General features: G+C 61.9%; 2 protein-coding genes across 2 annotated transcripts in view; one reads left to right on the top strand and one right to left on the bottom strand.

The window, feature by feature from the left end:
• PHB (prohibitin) overlaps window positions 1-9,881 on the bottom strand; it is a 24,192-nt gene extending 14,311 nt beyond the window's left edge. The window contains exons 1-2 of the mRNA XM_027668850.1: window positions 9,809-9,881; window positions 7,997-8,165 (exon numbers count right to left, since the gene is read on the bottom strand). Coding sequence (XP_027524651.1) covers window positions 7,997-8,165; window positions 9,809-9,881 — 242 coding nt within the window. The remainder of the gene's footprint in view (window positions 1-7,996; window positions 8,166-9,808) is intronic.
• Window positions 9,795-13,557, top strand: part of NGFR (nerve growth factor receptor) — a 12,073-nt gene continuing 8,310 nt past the window's right edge. Inside the window, exons 1-2 of the mRNA XM_027668852.1 lie at window positions 9,795-9,921; window positions 13,367-13,508. Coding sequence (XP_027524653.1) covers window positions 9,880-9,921; window positions 13,367-13,508 — 184 coding nt within the window. The 5' untranslated portion in view covers window positions 9,795-9,879. The remainder of the gene's footprint in view (window positions 9,922-13,366; window positions 13,509-13,557) is intronic.

Raw genomic sequence — 13,557 nt, forward strand, 5'->3', positions numbered from 1 at the left:
CTGGGGCTGCTGGATCCATCCCTTCCCCAACTGGGGCTGCTGGATCCATCCTTTCTTCAACTGGGGCTCCACATCCATCCCTTCCCCATCCAGGGCTCCCAGGAGGACCCAGAGGGCACAGTCAGGGGTTTGCAGCCTGGGGTTGGGCCTGGTTTGTGGCTGGGGGTGGGGTGGAGGTGATTTGGGGCTCAGCACCCCGGGACAGTGGCAGTGTGTCTGTCCTTCACATCCCAGGGGAGGGGAAGGGGGGTGGGTGAGGAAAAAGCCCCCACGAGCTGCTCTTTCCACCCTCTGGTCAGCACCAGAGGGGAATCGGGAGTTCAGCTCCCAACTCCCACCCATCTCAGCCAAAATCCCCATCCCTGGGCTCATCCCTGCCCTGGGAGCTGCCATCACATCCCCCTCCTCCTCCTCCTCCTCCTCCTCTCCATCCTGCCGGCTTTGAGGGCATTTCCCCAAACCTCCCTGTTTTCCCACACTCCACTTGGCCAATTCCAGGAGAAATCCAGCCAAAATCCAGCCCAAATCCAGCCGACCCCCCCCCGGGGCAGTGAGGGGGCAGTGACCCCCCGGCCCTTCCCCTCGCCCCCGGCGACACGAACGGCCCGAACGGCCCGATAATGGTTTGTTTGCTTTCAGCTCCTCTCGGGTGTCCCCGAGGAGTCTGAGGGCTCGGCCCCTGCTCCTGCATCCCACCCCTGCTCCTGCATCCTACCCCTGCTCCTGCATCCCACCCCTGCTCCTGCATCCCACCCCTGCTCCTCCGGAGTGCTGGGGATGGGGCTCTGCAGCTCCTGGAGACCTTGAAGCAAAGCTCCTGTGGATTATAAACCCCTTAAAGCCTCCTGCACCTGCATTTCCACACCCTGTGGGGCTGGCAGAGCATCCCCTGGGGCTGGCAGAGCTCCCCAGCCCAGCGTGGGACCCCTCCAAGTCACCAGACCTTGGGGATCCATCTCCACGTCCATCTGGAGCTGTGACCCCTTTAAATCATCCCAGGACTCTCCAGGTCACCAGCCCTGTGTGCACACCCTGAGGGATCCACCTCCATGTGCATCCTGAGCTGGGACCCCTCTTAAATCATCCCAGGAATTTCCAGGTCACCAAACCTGTGAGATCCCAGGATCTCTGGGTCACCCAGACCGGGATCTTTGGGTCACCAACCCTGTGTTCACACCTTGAGGGGTTGGGAGGATCCATTTCCATGTGCATCCAGAGCTGTGATCCCCTTTAAATCATCCCAGGACTCTCCAGGTCACCAGCCCTGTGTTCACACCTCGAGGGGTTGGAAGGATCCATCCCCAGGTCCATCCCAAGCCGTGTCCATCCCCTTTTAACCCCTCCCAGGCTGCCTTGGTCCCCCCCATGGAGCCCAGGAGATGCTCATCCCAGAGCCAGCCCTGCCCTCCCAGCTGGATTTGCTGCTCCCCCTCCCCTGCAAACAGCAGCTGCCTCTCCCCATCCCTGGCGTGTTCTGGACCTCGTTCCCAACCCTTCTGGAAGGCAGAATAAAATTGCTTTTCCCAATTTCCTCCCCGTCCTTGTTTACTGACTGAGGGGAGAATTCCAGCAGGTCTGGGAGGCGCAGGGACAGCTGCTCATCCCAATCTGATTATCCTGATCCAATCGATCTTCCTCTCCCCGGCCTCTGTGAAACTCTCACCTGATTTTCAAAGCAGAGGGTTTGCAGTGAACCCTCCCCATCCTTAGCTCTGCTCTATATGGGCAGGTGACTTCCCAAAAAACCCCACCAAACCTCCCATTTCCTGCCGTGTTTCCCACTGGGAAACAGTTAATTTACCCCCCCTCCCCATAAATATAAATAGATATAATTGAATAAGGCAGTATAATTATAAATAAATATAAGCTATGGAAAAGAATATAAATAAATATAAATAAAATACTATCTTTGTAAAAGACGGTAATGTAATTATAAAAATAACTATAATTTGATTTATTAACTGTAATTTGATTCATTATGATAATGGTTTGATTGAAGTGCAGGGGCAGGAGCTGGGTTGGATCAGCCGGGGAAGGAGCTGTGGGAGTCACACACATGGATACCTGTGGATGTTATATGGATGCACCAGTCAGGGAATGATCCCAGCAGCTCCCACCGGGAATGGGAGGGCAGGGCAGCTCCCAGCTCCGCTTCCAGCCCGTTCCTGCAGATGCTCCGGGCTTTGTTCCGAGGGCCGGTGGCTGATTTGCATAAGGAACGAAGGCAGTAATTAGTTCCCTCATCATCTCAGCGCGCTGGGAAATGAGCTCCCCCCCAAGCCAGGCACGGGGGCTGGGAAGAGACTCTGGAGACACGGGGGGAGGTGAAAAATCCCACCCAGGGGAGGTGAAAAATCCCACCCAGGGGAGGTGAAAAATCCCACCCGGGGAAGTGAAAAATCCCACGGCCCCACTCCAGAGGCACCATCCCAGTCCGCCCAGTCCACACCAGTGCCCGCTCTCCCCTGCTGCAGCAGAGCCTCATTCCAGGCTCGTTTCTTCCCCATCCCATGTGGATGAGGTACAGGAGGCCTCAAACCCCCTCTTTCCCCATGGCAGCAGCCGGCCCCGCTCGGGTACTTCCCTTGGGATCACAGCTCCTGCTGCCCCGGGACCAGCAGAAGTGTTTGCCCGCGGCTTCCCCCCCTGCCTGGGCAGGGAGCAGTGATTCTCCTGGAAGATTTATTCCCTGCAGGAATATTAACGAGCCTGGAGGGCAGGGAGAAGCCCCTGTCCCATTATTCCCGGGAGTCTGACCCAGCTGAGCACTCGGCTGCCTGTGGGGTGATGGATGGAAATGCACTTCTCCCAACCACATCCCTGTGGGGTGATCCATCCAGCTGAGCTCTGGGAAGGACCCACCAGGCTCTGAGGCTCCAGCCTTCCCACTTTCACCAGGGCAGAGTCAGGAGCCTCGGGGTTCTCTGGACCCAGAACAGCTCTGGGGTTCCTCTGGGGTGCCCTCCCAGTGTCACCTCCCAGCCTCCTGTTCCCATAAAAGCCCTTAAATCAGCCCAGCTGGGCTCAAGCCCTGCAGGGCTCCCCCTCTCCAGGCTGTCCTGGAGCTCAGGCTGGGAAGGTCTCCGGCATCCTCCTGAACGTGGGATTTGGGAGAAATGGGAAATTTGGGGGAAAGAAGTCAGGGGAGGTTTCTCCATCTGGTGTCACAAAGGCCTCAATCCCAGGCTGTCCCCAGAGCAGCTCCCTGGGGGTGGCAGAGAAGGGAAGTGTTTGGGGTCTGACCATCCAGCACGTGGGGCTGCAGAGGGGGCTCATCCCCCAAACTGTGTCCCCCCCCAATTTCCCACCTTCCCTGGCATTCCTGATCTCCAGCCCCTCTCCCCCATCCCAGGAGGATTCCTGTCCTGCTTTGTGCTCGTGGAGGTGAGGGGAGGGAGGGGAGGTGAGGGGGGGATGCTGCAGCCCTGCTGGGAGCTGTTGCCATAGGGACAGGGTGGCTGAGTGGCAGATTCCAGACTCCTCTCCCTCCTTCCTGTTTTTCCCTCTCCATATCCCACGAGGAGCCCAGTCTGGCAGCTCTGGCAGGGGCAAATCCCTCCCTGCACCTGGGGAGCAAGAAAGTGCTGGATGCTGGAGAGCATCAGGATGGATGGGATGGGATGGATGGGATGGGATGGGATGGGATGGGATGGATGGGATGGGATGGGATGGATGGATGGGATGGGATGGGATGGGATGGATGGGATGGGATGGGATGGGATGGGATGGGATGGATGGGATGGGATGGGATGGGATGGATGGGATGGGATGGGATGGATGGGATGGGATGGGATGGATGGGATGGGATGGATGGGATGGGATGGGCCATTTCATCCTCCCTGAGCCCCCTCAGGGGAAGATTTCCCGGGAGCAAACCCGAACAGGGCCTGGGGAGGAGGGAATTAAAGGGGCTGGAGCAGCCGCCCGGCACATCCCACCCGGCACATCCCACCCATCACATCCCACCTGGCACATCCCACCTGGCACATCCCACCCAGCACATCCCACCCATCACATCCCCCCCATCACATCCCACCTGGCACATCCCACCCAGCACATCCCAGCAGCTTCCAGCCGTCCTCCCGCCTCCCCCCGGCGCTGCTGGAGCTGCTCCCGCCTGGATCAGCCTCCCAGAAATCCCGGCACGCTCCAGGAAGGGGCTGGGACCCCCCTCCCACCCCCTGCCAGCGCTGCCGGGAAGGGGAAATGAGGGTGATTTAAAGCCCCCCGAGCCTCGGGGGGAGGTGGGGGAGGTCACAGCCACGGGGGAGGTCACATCCATGGATCTTGCTGTCGGAAAAGGGCCGGGATGGGGCCGGGCCGTGGGAAGCAGCCGGTGCACAGGGCAGGTGGGGCAGCAGCTGATGCTCCTGACCCTGGGGGGCTTTGGGAGCCGAGAGAAGTCACCCCCTGATCCCTGGGGGACCCTCCCAGCTCAGGATATTCCCTGATTTATCAATAATCAGCGTCCCGGTGTCTCCGAGCACTCGGTGAATAAACACCTTGTTTTCCCAGGTACTGTGGAATTATTTCCAGGTGTTCCAGGGATCAGCTTCCCTGCTCACACAGGGGGAAACTGAGGCCCAGCAGGTGGAATTTCCAGCACAGCCACCGACAACGTCCCTGTTTGGTGAGGCCCAGTTGCTGGGGAAAGGGAAAAAGGAGCCAAAAAATCCCATTGGATCTTGTCTGGGCTACACACACTCCAAACCTGTTGGAAAAATATCCCACAGTGGGATTAGATGGTTGTTTTATGTCCCTTCCAACTGAACGAGTCTGTTATTTTCTATTTGTCTCTATTACATTCTGTCTTATTCTGTTCTATTTATCTCAATTCTATTGTATTCTGTTTATCCCTGTCTTATTCTATCAGCTTCTTTTATCTCATTTTATCCTGCCTAAGCACTGGAGCAATTAAAATAAATCTCCACCCCCGAATTAAAAACAAAAACCAGCAAAAAGCCAAGGGGAAAAAGAATCCTCTCCTCCCCCAGTGCTGCTTCCCCCCCAGCCCCTGCCCTGCTCCTGCCACGACAGGTTTGACATTCATTTCCTCCCAGCAGCAGAATTCTTGATCCATCAGCAACAAAACTGAATCAATCACTTCCCAAAAGCCAGGCTGGTGAGAAGAAAGCCGGCCCTGCCCCTGGCGTGTGGAACCAATCGATACCTCAAGCAGGAAAATATTGATAATGTTGCTGCCGCCGACATATTTATGTCCTTTATGATCTGGGCCACGAGGAGGGGGTTTTCTCTCCCCCCTTCCCCCGCCTGGCCCTGCCAGGGTTGTTTCAAATGGTTCAAAATCTGGCTCCTCTCTCGGGCGGGGACAGCGGGGGCCGGTTTTGCCGCCTCCATCCCGAGGAGGGATCGAGTTTCCCGGACAGCGCCGGAGATTCCTTCGCCCGGTCCTTATAAGGACCCAGGGACTGGTCCGTGAATCCCCCCTGCCGCGGGCAGGGCGATGGAGCGCTGGGAAGAAAGGGAAGAGGGAAGGGAGGGCCGGCGGGGGCTGTGGGGCTGGAGATCAGCAGGGGAAGGGGAGGGGGATGGAGGGAGGGTCGGGAGGAATCGCAGGAGAGGAAATCAAGGAGTGTAATCCAAAGCAGATCAGGACGCTTTGGTAGGAGTGGAAATCAGGGGTTTTTTTGTGAGGTTGGGGAGTGCTGGCTCCTTCCTACCCTGGAGCTGTGCTTTGGGGAGCTTTGAGTCTCCCCCAGCAGCGATTTCGGGCCATGGCCAAGTGACATCTGAGCTCAGGAGCCCCCAGACAGCACCGGGGTGGCCCAACCCACATAACCCACATGTCCCATGTGTCCCACATGTCCCACGTGTCCCTGAGCCCTGCAGTCCCCCCATTGGGATTCATCCTGCCCTGATCCACCTGCAGTGTCAGCACTGGCCGTTGTGTCCATCCAGGTGTGTCCAAAGGGCTGGAGATGCCAGCGTGGGAATGGGGTCACCTCCCACCCCGAGCCAGGAGGGAAACACCTGAACCACCTGGTCTGGATGCCGTGCTCCAGCTGAGCCCCATTCCCATGGGAATAACTGAGTCCCATCCATGTGGGAATAACTGAACCCCATCCCCATGGGAATAACTGAGCCCCATCCCCATGGGAATAACTGAGCCCCATCCCTGTGGGAATAACTGAGCCCCATCCCTGTGGGAATAACCCCCCGATTTTCCCGAGCACCCCGGTTTCCCTCCGGCTGCATCCCAGGCCCAGCCGGGATGAGCGGGGACAGGGGGAAGGGAGGAGTGGGAGGGGTCAGGGACGGTCCCTCCCTGTGTGAATCCAGGGAACAGTTTTCCCTGAATGGTAAAACTGCTCCGTGGGCGGCCGGGCCCGACTCTGCCGGCGTTGGTTCCCCTCCAGCCGGGGAGGATTTCCAGCAGCTCCAGGAGCAGCTGATCTTCCCATCCCTCTGGAACTGCGGCTCCAGGAGCAGCTGATCTTCCCGTCCCTCCATCCCGGGCGGGTTTGGAGCTGGCAGGGACATGGAGCAGGGGTGGGAGCACAGGACGTGCCCCTTGCCTGGCCTTGCTCTCCAGCCTGACAGGCTTTAAGTCCCTGAATCCCATTGATCCCAAGGAGAACCAGAGGACTGGGGACCACGGGAACCCTCAATTCCTGCTCTCCAGCCACGGGCTGGGCTCTTGCCCAGTGGCCCAAGGTGCAGATTTCCCAGCCAAGCTGGGCTGGAGAGTTCAAACCAAATGATTTTTCCTCTTCTTTTTTTCTTTTCCCCCCTTGAAAAGATGTTATGGATTATCCAAAAGGTGCCTTCTTGCCACGAATCCCTCTCCATCCCACAGAGACTGTCCCACACTCTGGTGGGACCCCCCACTCAGTGAAGTGAGATAACCCAGAGCCTGATTTCCACCCTGAATTTCCTCCCTTTCCCCCTCAGAAGGGATTTTTCCCCCAGGACACAGGCAGTGCAGGGTCCCCTTCCCCTTCCCCTGGAGCAGACGGGGATCAGGACCCATCCCCTGCTCCCAGGGCCCTTCTGCTCCCCCCGGGCCCCTCTCTGTGCTCCCAGCCCTGGCTGTGAAGAGCAGGAGGACAATTTCCCACCGTGTATTATTTATTCATCGTTATTTATAACTTCCCATTACTGGTCTGTCTCTCTGTCGGGAAGGTAATTACCTCTGCTTTGGAGTAAAAGCAGTAAAAACTTGGAGCTGGCACCGAGTGTTTAACTCCTGCTCTGTCTGGGGGTGGCAGGAGCGGGGAGAGGCATCACCTGAGTTTGCCTGGACACCTCTGGAAGTGGCTGTGGGAAGGCCTGGATGAGGGGGTGAGAGTCATCCCGAGGATGCTGCTCTGGAGAGGGACTGGACCCAGGATTTCCCCGACCTGCAGACGAGGTTTTGCTCTTTAAACCTGCCCTGTTCGGGGCACAACCGGCTCCCTCCCAGGCAGCCCAGCAGCTGGGAGCCTCTCCAGTGGGGAATCCCCTCCATGCACGACCCCCCCAGCCTGGAGGGAGGTCAGGAGCCAACAACAACAAAAAAAATCAATGGACGCTTCTTTTTGTTCCTGTGAGCACAAACCAGCTCCCTGACCCACTCTCGTCTCTGCCAGAGCCTGTGCCATCGTCCCACCGTGGCACAGTGGGAATGGCAGCATCACTGAGACCCAATTTTGGGCCACCTTGATGGCCACGAGCTTCCCCGGGGGCGTGAGTGGCCCCTCTCCAGAGCCAGGGGCAGGTGGAGGCAGTTTTTGGTGGATCCGAGGAATTGCAGCACTCCAAGAGCTTCATCTCCCACCAGCAGCCCAGAGGATGCTCCCCCAGCAAATAAACCCCTGGAGCCTTTGGTCTGAATTCCAAGCAGACTTTTAATGGGCTCTTTGTCGCCTCGTGGAGCCGGGGAAGGGCCACAGCCTTTTTTGGGAAGGGGGGAAGTACCGGGTGTGATTTGAGGGGAGCCCCCTCAGCAAAGGAGCCGCGGGGGGGGCCGGGGGTGGGAGCAGAAGTTTTCACTTACCTTGGCTGGCTGCCGGCCCAGCACGTGGAGCACAGCTGAGATCCAGGACCGGCTTTTCCAGGGATGATTCCCACGCTGGCACCAGGCTTGGGGAGCGAGGCTCGGGGGCTGCTCCCCCAGGGAAGTGTCCCCAGCACGTGCTCTCCCCGTGGATCCACAGCCCCGAACCCTGCGGGAGGGAGGGGGAAGGAGAGGAGGGATTTGTCCAAGGAAAACAGCTGGATTTGCCACTCGCTGTGGCAAATGAACTGTGGGATCCCCTGGCTGCTCCCCCGCTGGGCCAGCCCTGCCCTGTGTCCGCAGCCGCCCCATCTCATTCCCGCCCATCCAGGAGTGGGATGCTCGGCCTCTCGCTGCCCATCCCGACCCCAGGGTGGGCATCCTGACCCCTCAGCCCCCCGGGCACATCCTGTCCCCGGCCCCCCCGGCTCCAGCGTGGCTTTTTGGCCGGGAATCCCTTCCCCATGTGGCTCCCACATGTGCTCCTGCCTGTCCGTGCCGGAGAACAAACGGCAGCTTTGGCTCCGGTTCAGTCTCATGGAAAAGCTCAGGGAACTCCTTAAAGCCCTTCCCTGACAGGGCAGCACGGGCTGGATGGGGGCAGCCAACCTCCTGCACCTCGGAGAGTCAGTAATTGGCTTTTCCAGAGGAAATCCAGCGGAGCTGGGATGAGCCCTGGGTGCTTTGCTGCCTGGACGCGGAGCTGTGACCCAGGGAGGATCCCGGGGGGTCACGGGGAGCTGGGGGGGCTCCAGTGGCTGCAGTGCTGGGAATGCTGGAGCTGAACATCGCTCTGGGGACCCCAAAAGCACCTGCAGAGCCTGGGGGGTGAGGAAGCACCTGTGTTAGAGGGACATGAGGCCAAACCCAGAGTCAGACAGGGAAGGTCTCTCCTCTGTCCCTCCCGCTGGAGCAGTGACAGTGTGACAGGGCCACCCCCAGCCACCCTCCTCGGCCAGGGCCACCAGCAAACCCCCTGCATTGTTCCAGGGAGCCCCACAAGGAGCATTCCTGGTGCTGGCACAGCAAGGCAGGACGAGGGACGAGCCCTGACATCCTCAGCTTCCATCTCCGTGGGGTCTGGGATGGCAGGGACAGCGGGCAGAGCCATCCCAGGGAAGCTGGAAGCTCCAGGACAAAGGAGAGGGCACACAGGGAGAGTTTTAGGAGCCAAAGGATGTCAATATGGATTTTTTGGGGTTTTTTTGGTCCAAAGGGGAACTTTGGATCCCGCTGGGAGCTTCTCTGTGTCACCTGGATGGCTGGGACAGACCTCGGGGTCTGAGTCCTGGGGATGTCCCCGATCCAGGGGGATGTTATTCCTTGTCCCAGCAGCTGGACACCCCATCCCAGGCACGGAGCATCTCCCCGGGGCTGCGGCGTCACCAGTGAACCCACCGCGGGGACGGGGAGCGGCGGACAGGGACAGACGGACGGACGTGGGCGCTGGGGGGGGGACAGAGAGCTGGATGGACGGAAGGACGGACGGACGGACAGATAGCAGGGGAGGGTGAATGGAGACAGAGGGAAGGGCGTGAACAACCTGAACAGCCGTGAACAAGCTGAAGAGCCGCGGCCGGACAGAGACCGAGCGCGCCCCGAAAGCGCTTTGTTGGGAGGGCGGCGGGGCCGGGGGGGCTCGGGGGGGCCCTGCTTTGTGTGGCGGCGGAGGAGGTGCGCGCTCGGCCGCTCGCCGTGATGCTCCAGGGGCGGAGAGGAGGAGGAGGAGGAGGAGGAGGGACTTGCAGCCTTTTCTGGCTGCCGCCGAGGCGGCGGCGGCAGAGGGAGGGCAGGGGCAGCCCGGCCGCGCACCGGCTTTTGGGGGGAGGTCGCGGCCCCGCAGCCGCTCTCGGGTGGGGGGGTCCCCGCTGCCCCCGCGCACCATGGCCGGGCTCCTGCCGCTGCTGCTGCTCCTGCTGCCGGCGGTGAGTGCGGGAGCGGCGGCCCGGGGGGAGCGCCCACAGTCCCCGCAGGCACCCGCGGGGGTGGGATGGAGGGTCCCGGGGTACCGGGATGGAGGGTCCCCGAGGCACCAGGCGGGGGTGGGATGGAGGGTCCCCGAGGCACCAGGCGGGGGTGGGATGGAGGGTCCCGGAGGTACCGGGAGCAGCATCTCGGGGGCAGCGCGGAGGGTCCCGGAGGCACCAGGCGGAGGTGGGATGAAGGGTCCCGGAGGCACCTCACAGGGGTATTCGGAGGGTCCCGGGGGTCCCACATGCACCGGGATGGGGATCCCCGGGGGTACGGGGCGGGAGGTCCAGGGGGTCCCCGTCCCGAGGGCAGCGGGAAGGCAGCGGCAGTGCCAGGCGGAGTTCTTGGGATGAGGAGGGAGGGGGCGCGGGGAGGGGGCTGGTGATGGGAGTCCTGCAGCCCCTCTGACCCCGCTGCACAGGGCTCTGCCAGCCCTTTTACCGGGGAGAAAAGGATGGCAGAGCCCTCGGTCAGCGGGGGAGAAGCCACCCACACCCCCAGTGCCTTCATCTCCCGCCATCCCACGGCCCCCCAGGTCTGTCCTAGACTTTCCCGGCTCCGAACTCTCCCAGAGCAAAGGGTGAGACCCCCTTCCTCCCGCCGGAGCCCTGCGATGGGCGCAGCCTCGGCGTGTGCCGCTGGCAAAAAACTTTGGGGCACGGGGAGTGCCCGGAGTGGGGCTGCCGGGTGGGCACGGGGGGCTGGACCCCCCTTCTGGGGCAGGAACAGGGCTTTTGTTGGGGGAGGGTTTGAGGGGGGTCCCGGGGGGTTCGTTCGGCAGCCGGACACCCCTCGGGCAGGATATTAAAGCCGGAGCTTTGGCGGCTTCACGCAGAGACTGAGGAGGGGAGAGGGCTTGGCCGGAGGGTCTCCTTCCCCCGGGACGCTCGTGGCAGGAAAGACATGGAGGGATTCTTGTCCAGCCATATGGATTCAAAGGATTTGCCCCCAGGGAATGACCCGCCTCGCAGCCCCCCCCCCCATCAGCTGCAGCAGGGCCGGGTTTTGTGTCCCCCAAACCTCCCCGGCCACTGCCCTGGCTCAGGGCTGAGCTCAGCCATCCCCCCCGGCATTACACCTGCTGAGACCCCGCCACCCCTCACCCGGGTGCGTCCAGATGTGCTCCCAGAGCTGTGCCCGCGGCGCCGGGACCACCCAAAGCCCGGGCAGCCCCTGTGCGGGGCTCGGTACCTGCAGGGGAGGGGGCAGAGCCCTCCCGGTCCCGCCGAGCCGGACCCGCCGAGCTCACACGTGGCTTCCTCGGCTGCCCAAACCTCGGGGTTGCTCGGAGCCGGGGTTTGGCCTTTCCCAGACGGGATGCTTCGCCGAGAGCGGCAGAGCCCGTCTGTCAGGCCCGGGGGCAGCTCGGATCCAGGCTCGCCGCCGGGCTCCCCTCCAGCTGGAGCATCCCCTCCCTTCCCCGCTCCGGGGCGCTTTGCGGTGCCAGGGCTCCGGGGCTGTGCCCAAATCCCGCTTCGAGCGGCTCCCTCCCCGTCCCTCTCCTCCAGCTGTGCCTGCCAGGACACAGCTTCCCCCCCGACACGGCTCCAAAAGCAATTAAGGGCTCACAGAGGTGTCGCCTGCGCCCTCCGCCCGTGCCCCTCCCGGCCCAGCTGTCAAAATGCTTTATGGTGTTAATACCTGCGGCTTTGTCAACAGGAGTTGTGTTAATAACAGACACATTTCAGCGAGCTAACGCGGTCCAGGTGCCCTTTCGGAGCGCGTTAATCTTTAGGGGGTTCAGAAGCGAAAGGAAAAGGCGGAGAGCGAGCGGGGGGGGGGAGCAGCACCTGGGGCTGGAAGTGGCATTTCCCGCAGCATTTGGGAGCGAGGATGGGGGGCACGGGGCAGGGGGGTGGCACTGACCGCTCCCGGGAAGGGCACGTGTGGCCGGGGGGTCTCTGGGGTGTCCGGGTGTCGCCCAGAGGAAGGAGCGTGGCCAGGTCCGTCCCCGCGGGCACAGCTCGCAGCTGCCGGCGGCGTGGGAGAGCTGGATCTGGCGGCCCAGCTGCACTGCCCCCGCCGTCCCGGCACTATTTATAGCCAGGCACGTTCGGCTGCTCCCCCAGCCCCGCCGGGATGCTGGAAAATCATCCCTGAGGAGGTGGGAGCGGAGCAAACCCCCCCCAGGGCGGGGACACCCCCCCGGCAGCGGGATGGGCTCCAGCCAGGTCGGTTCCGAAGCCCCACGAGCCGAATGTGCCCCCCAGGACACGCGTGTGCCCCCCCCGCTGCAAAGGAACCCCCTCCTCACCCCCGGACCGATATCCCAGCTGAAATTTGGGGGTTCTGGGGAGCCCCCCTGCTCAGCACATCCCTCCTGCCTGCCCGGCTGGAGCGGGGCTGGAGCGGGGCTGGAGCGGGGCTGGAGCGGGGCTGCCGGGCCGGCGGAGCGGCGGCGGGGAGGGGAGCGCGGGCTCTCCGGCGCGGGGTAATTGGAGCAGTTTGTCATTCAGATGCCTATAATTGGCGCTCCATTGTCTCGGCCCGGCCGGATGCTGGCGGCTGATGCGCCGCGGGTTCAGAACGCCGCATTGTGCGGGGAGAGGCGGCCAACGGGCTGACGAGGCATCCAGATGCGCGGGGAGGGGAGCTCCTCCGAGCCTTCAGCCGAGCCGCTTCCCCCCCAAAATAGGGCTGGCAGAGGGGTGGGCCAGCCCTGGAACGCACCTGCTTATGAGCACAGGGAGAAAAAGGAGCCCTGGAAGAGCTCAAACCCCGCGAGCATCTCAGCGGTGGCCGGGCAGAGACGCTTCCTGCACCCCAAGAGGTGTTTCTGGGGATCGGGTCCCCGCTCCCTGGGCTGCAAAGTGCCTCTGCAGGGTGGCTCGTGGCACCTCTGTGGCTTCCATCTGTGCCGGCAGGTTTTATAAGCAGAGACACTTCCATGAGGTGGGAATGTCGCTGCAGCTCCTGGTGCTCCCTTCGAGCCTTCCTTTCCTTCCTGGTTTCTGGTCCCCGTGGGATCTTGGGCTGCAGAGCTGCCACCCAAGCTCTCCAAACCCTCCTTTGTGGCAGGAAGGTCTCCTCCCCTCTCCCTTTCCCCGGGGTCTCCTCCCCTCTCCCTTTCCCCAGGTTGGGAAGGACTGAGCCCCTCAGGATGGCAAAGTGTCCTTAGGGGACACAGGCTCAGGTGAGAGACAAGAACAAACAGTGCTGTAACTGGGGTGAAAAGCCCCCATCACCCCCCAAAATACCCTCCTGGGTATTTCCTGCCTCCCTCCAGCTGCAGAATCCAGCAGGGCCTTTCCTGGTGAGTGGGTTTTGCACAGGGAAGTCAGTTCTCTGCAGATGTGTGTGGTGCGGGATGTCACCCAGAGCGGGACTCTGCCTGGGTGCCACTTCCCCACCTGCCCTGTTATAACAGGAGCCATGTCCTGGCTCTGTTCTCTCTCCCAGGATCCCTCCTGGGGCTCCAAGGACAAGTGCTCCACCAAGATGTACACGACGAGCGGGGAGTGCTGCCGAGCCTGCAACCTGGGCGAGGGGGTGGTGCAGCCCTGCGGGGTCAACCAGACCGTGTGTGAGCCCTGCCTGGACAGTGAGTACCCACAGAGCCCCCAGGGGCTGCCACGGGGGCTGGGGGGGCA

The sequence above is a fragment of the Corapipo altera genome, unplaced genomic scaffold, assembly GCF_003945725.1.
Source record: "Corapipo altera isolate COAL_440 unplaced genomic scaffold, ASM394572v1 226, whole genome shotgun sequence".
NCBI lineage: Eukaryota > Metazoa > Chordata > Aves > Passeriformes > Pipridae > Corapipo > Corapipo altera.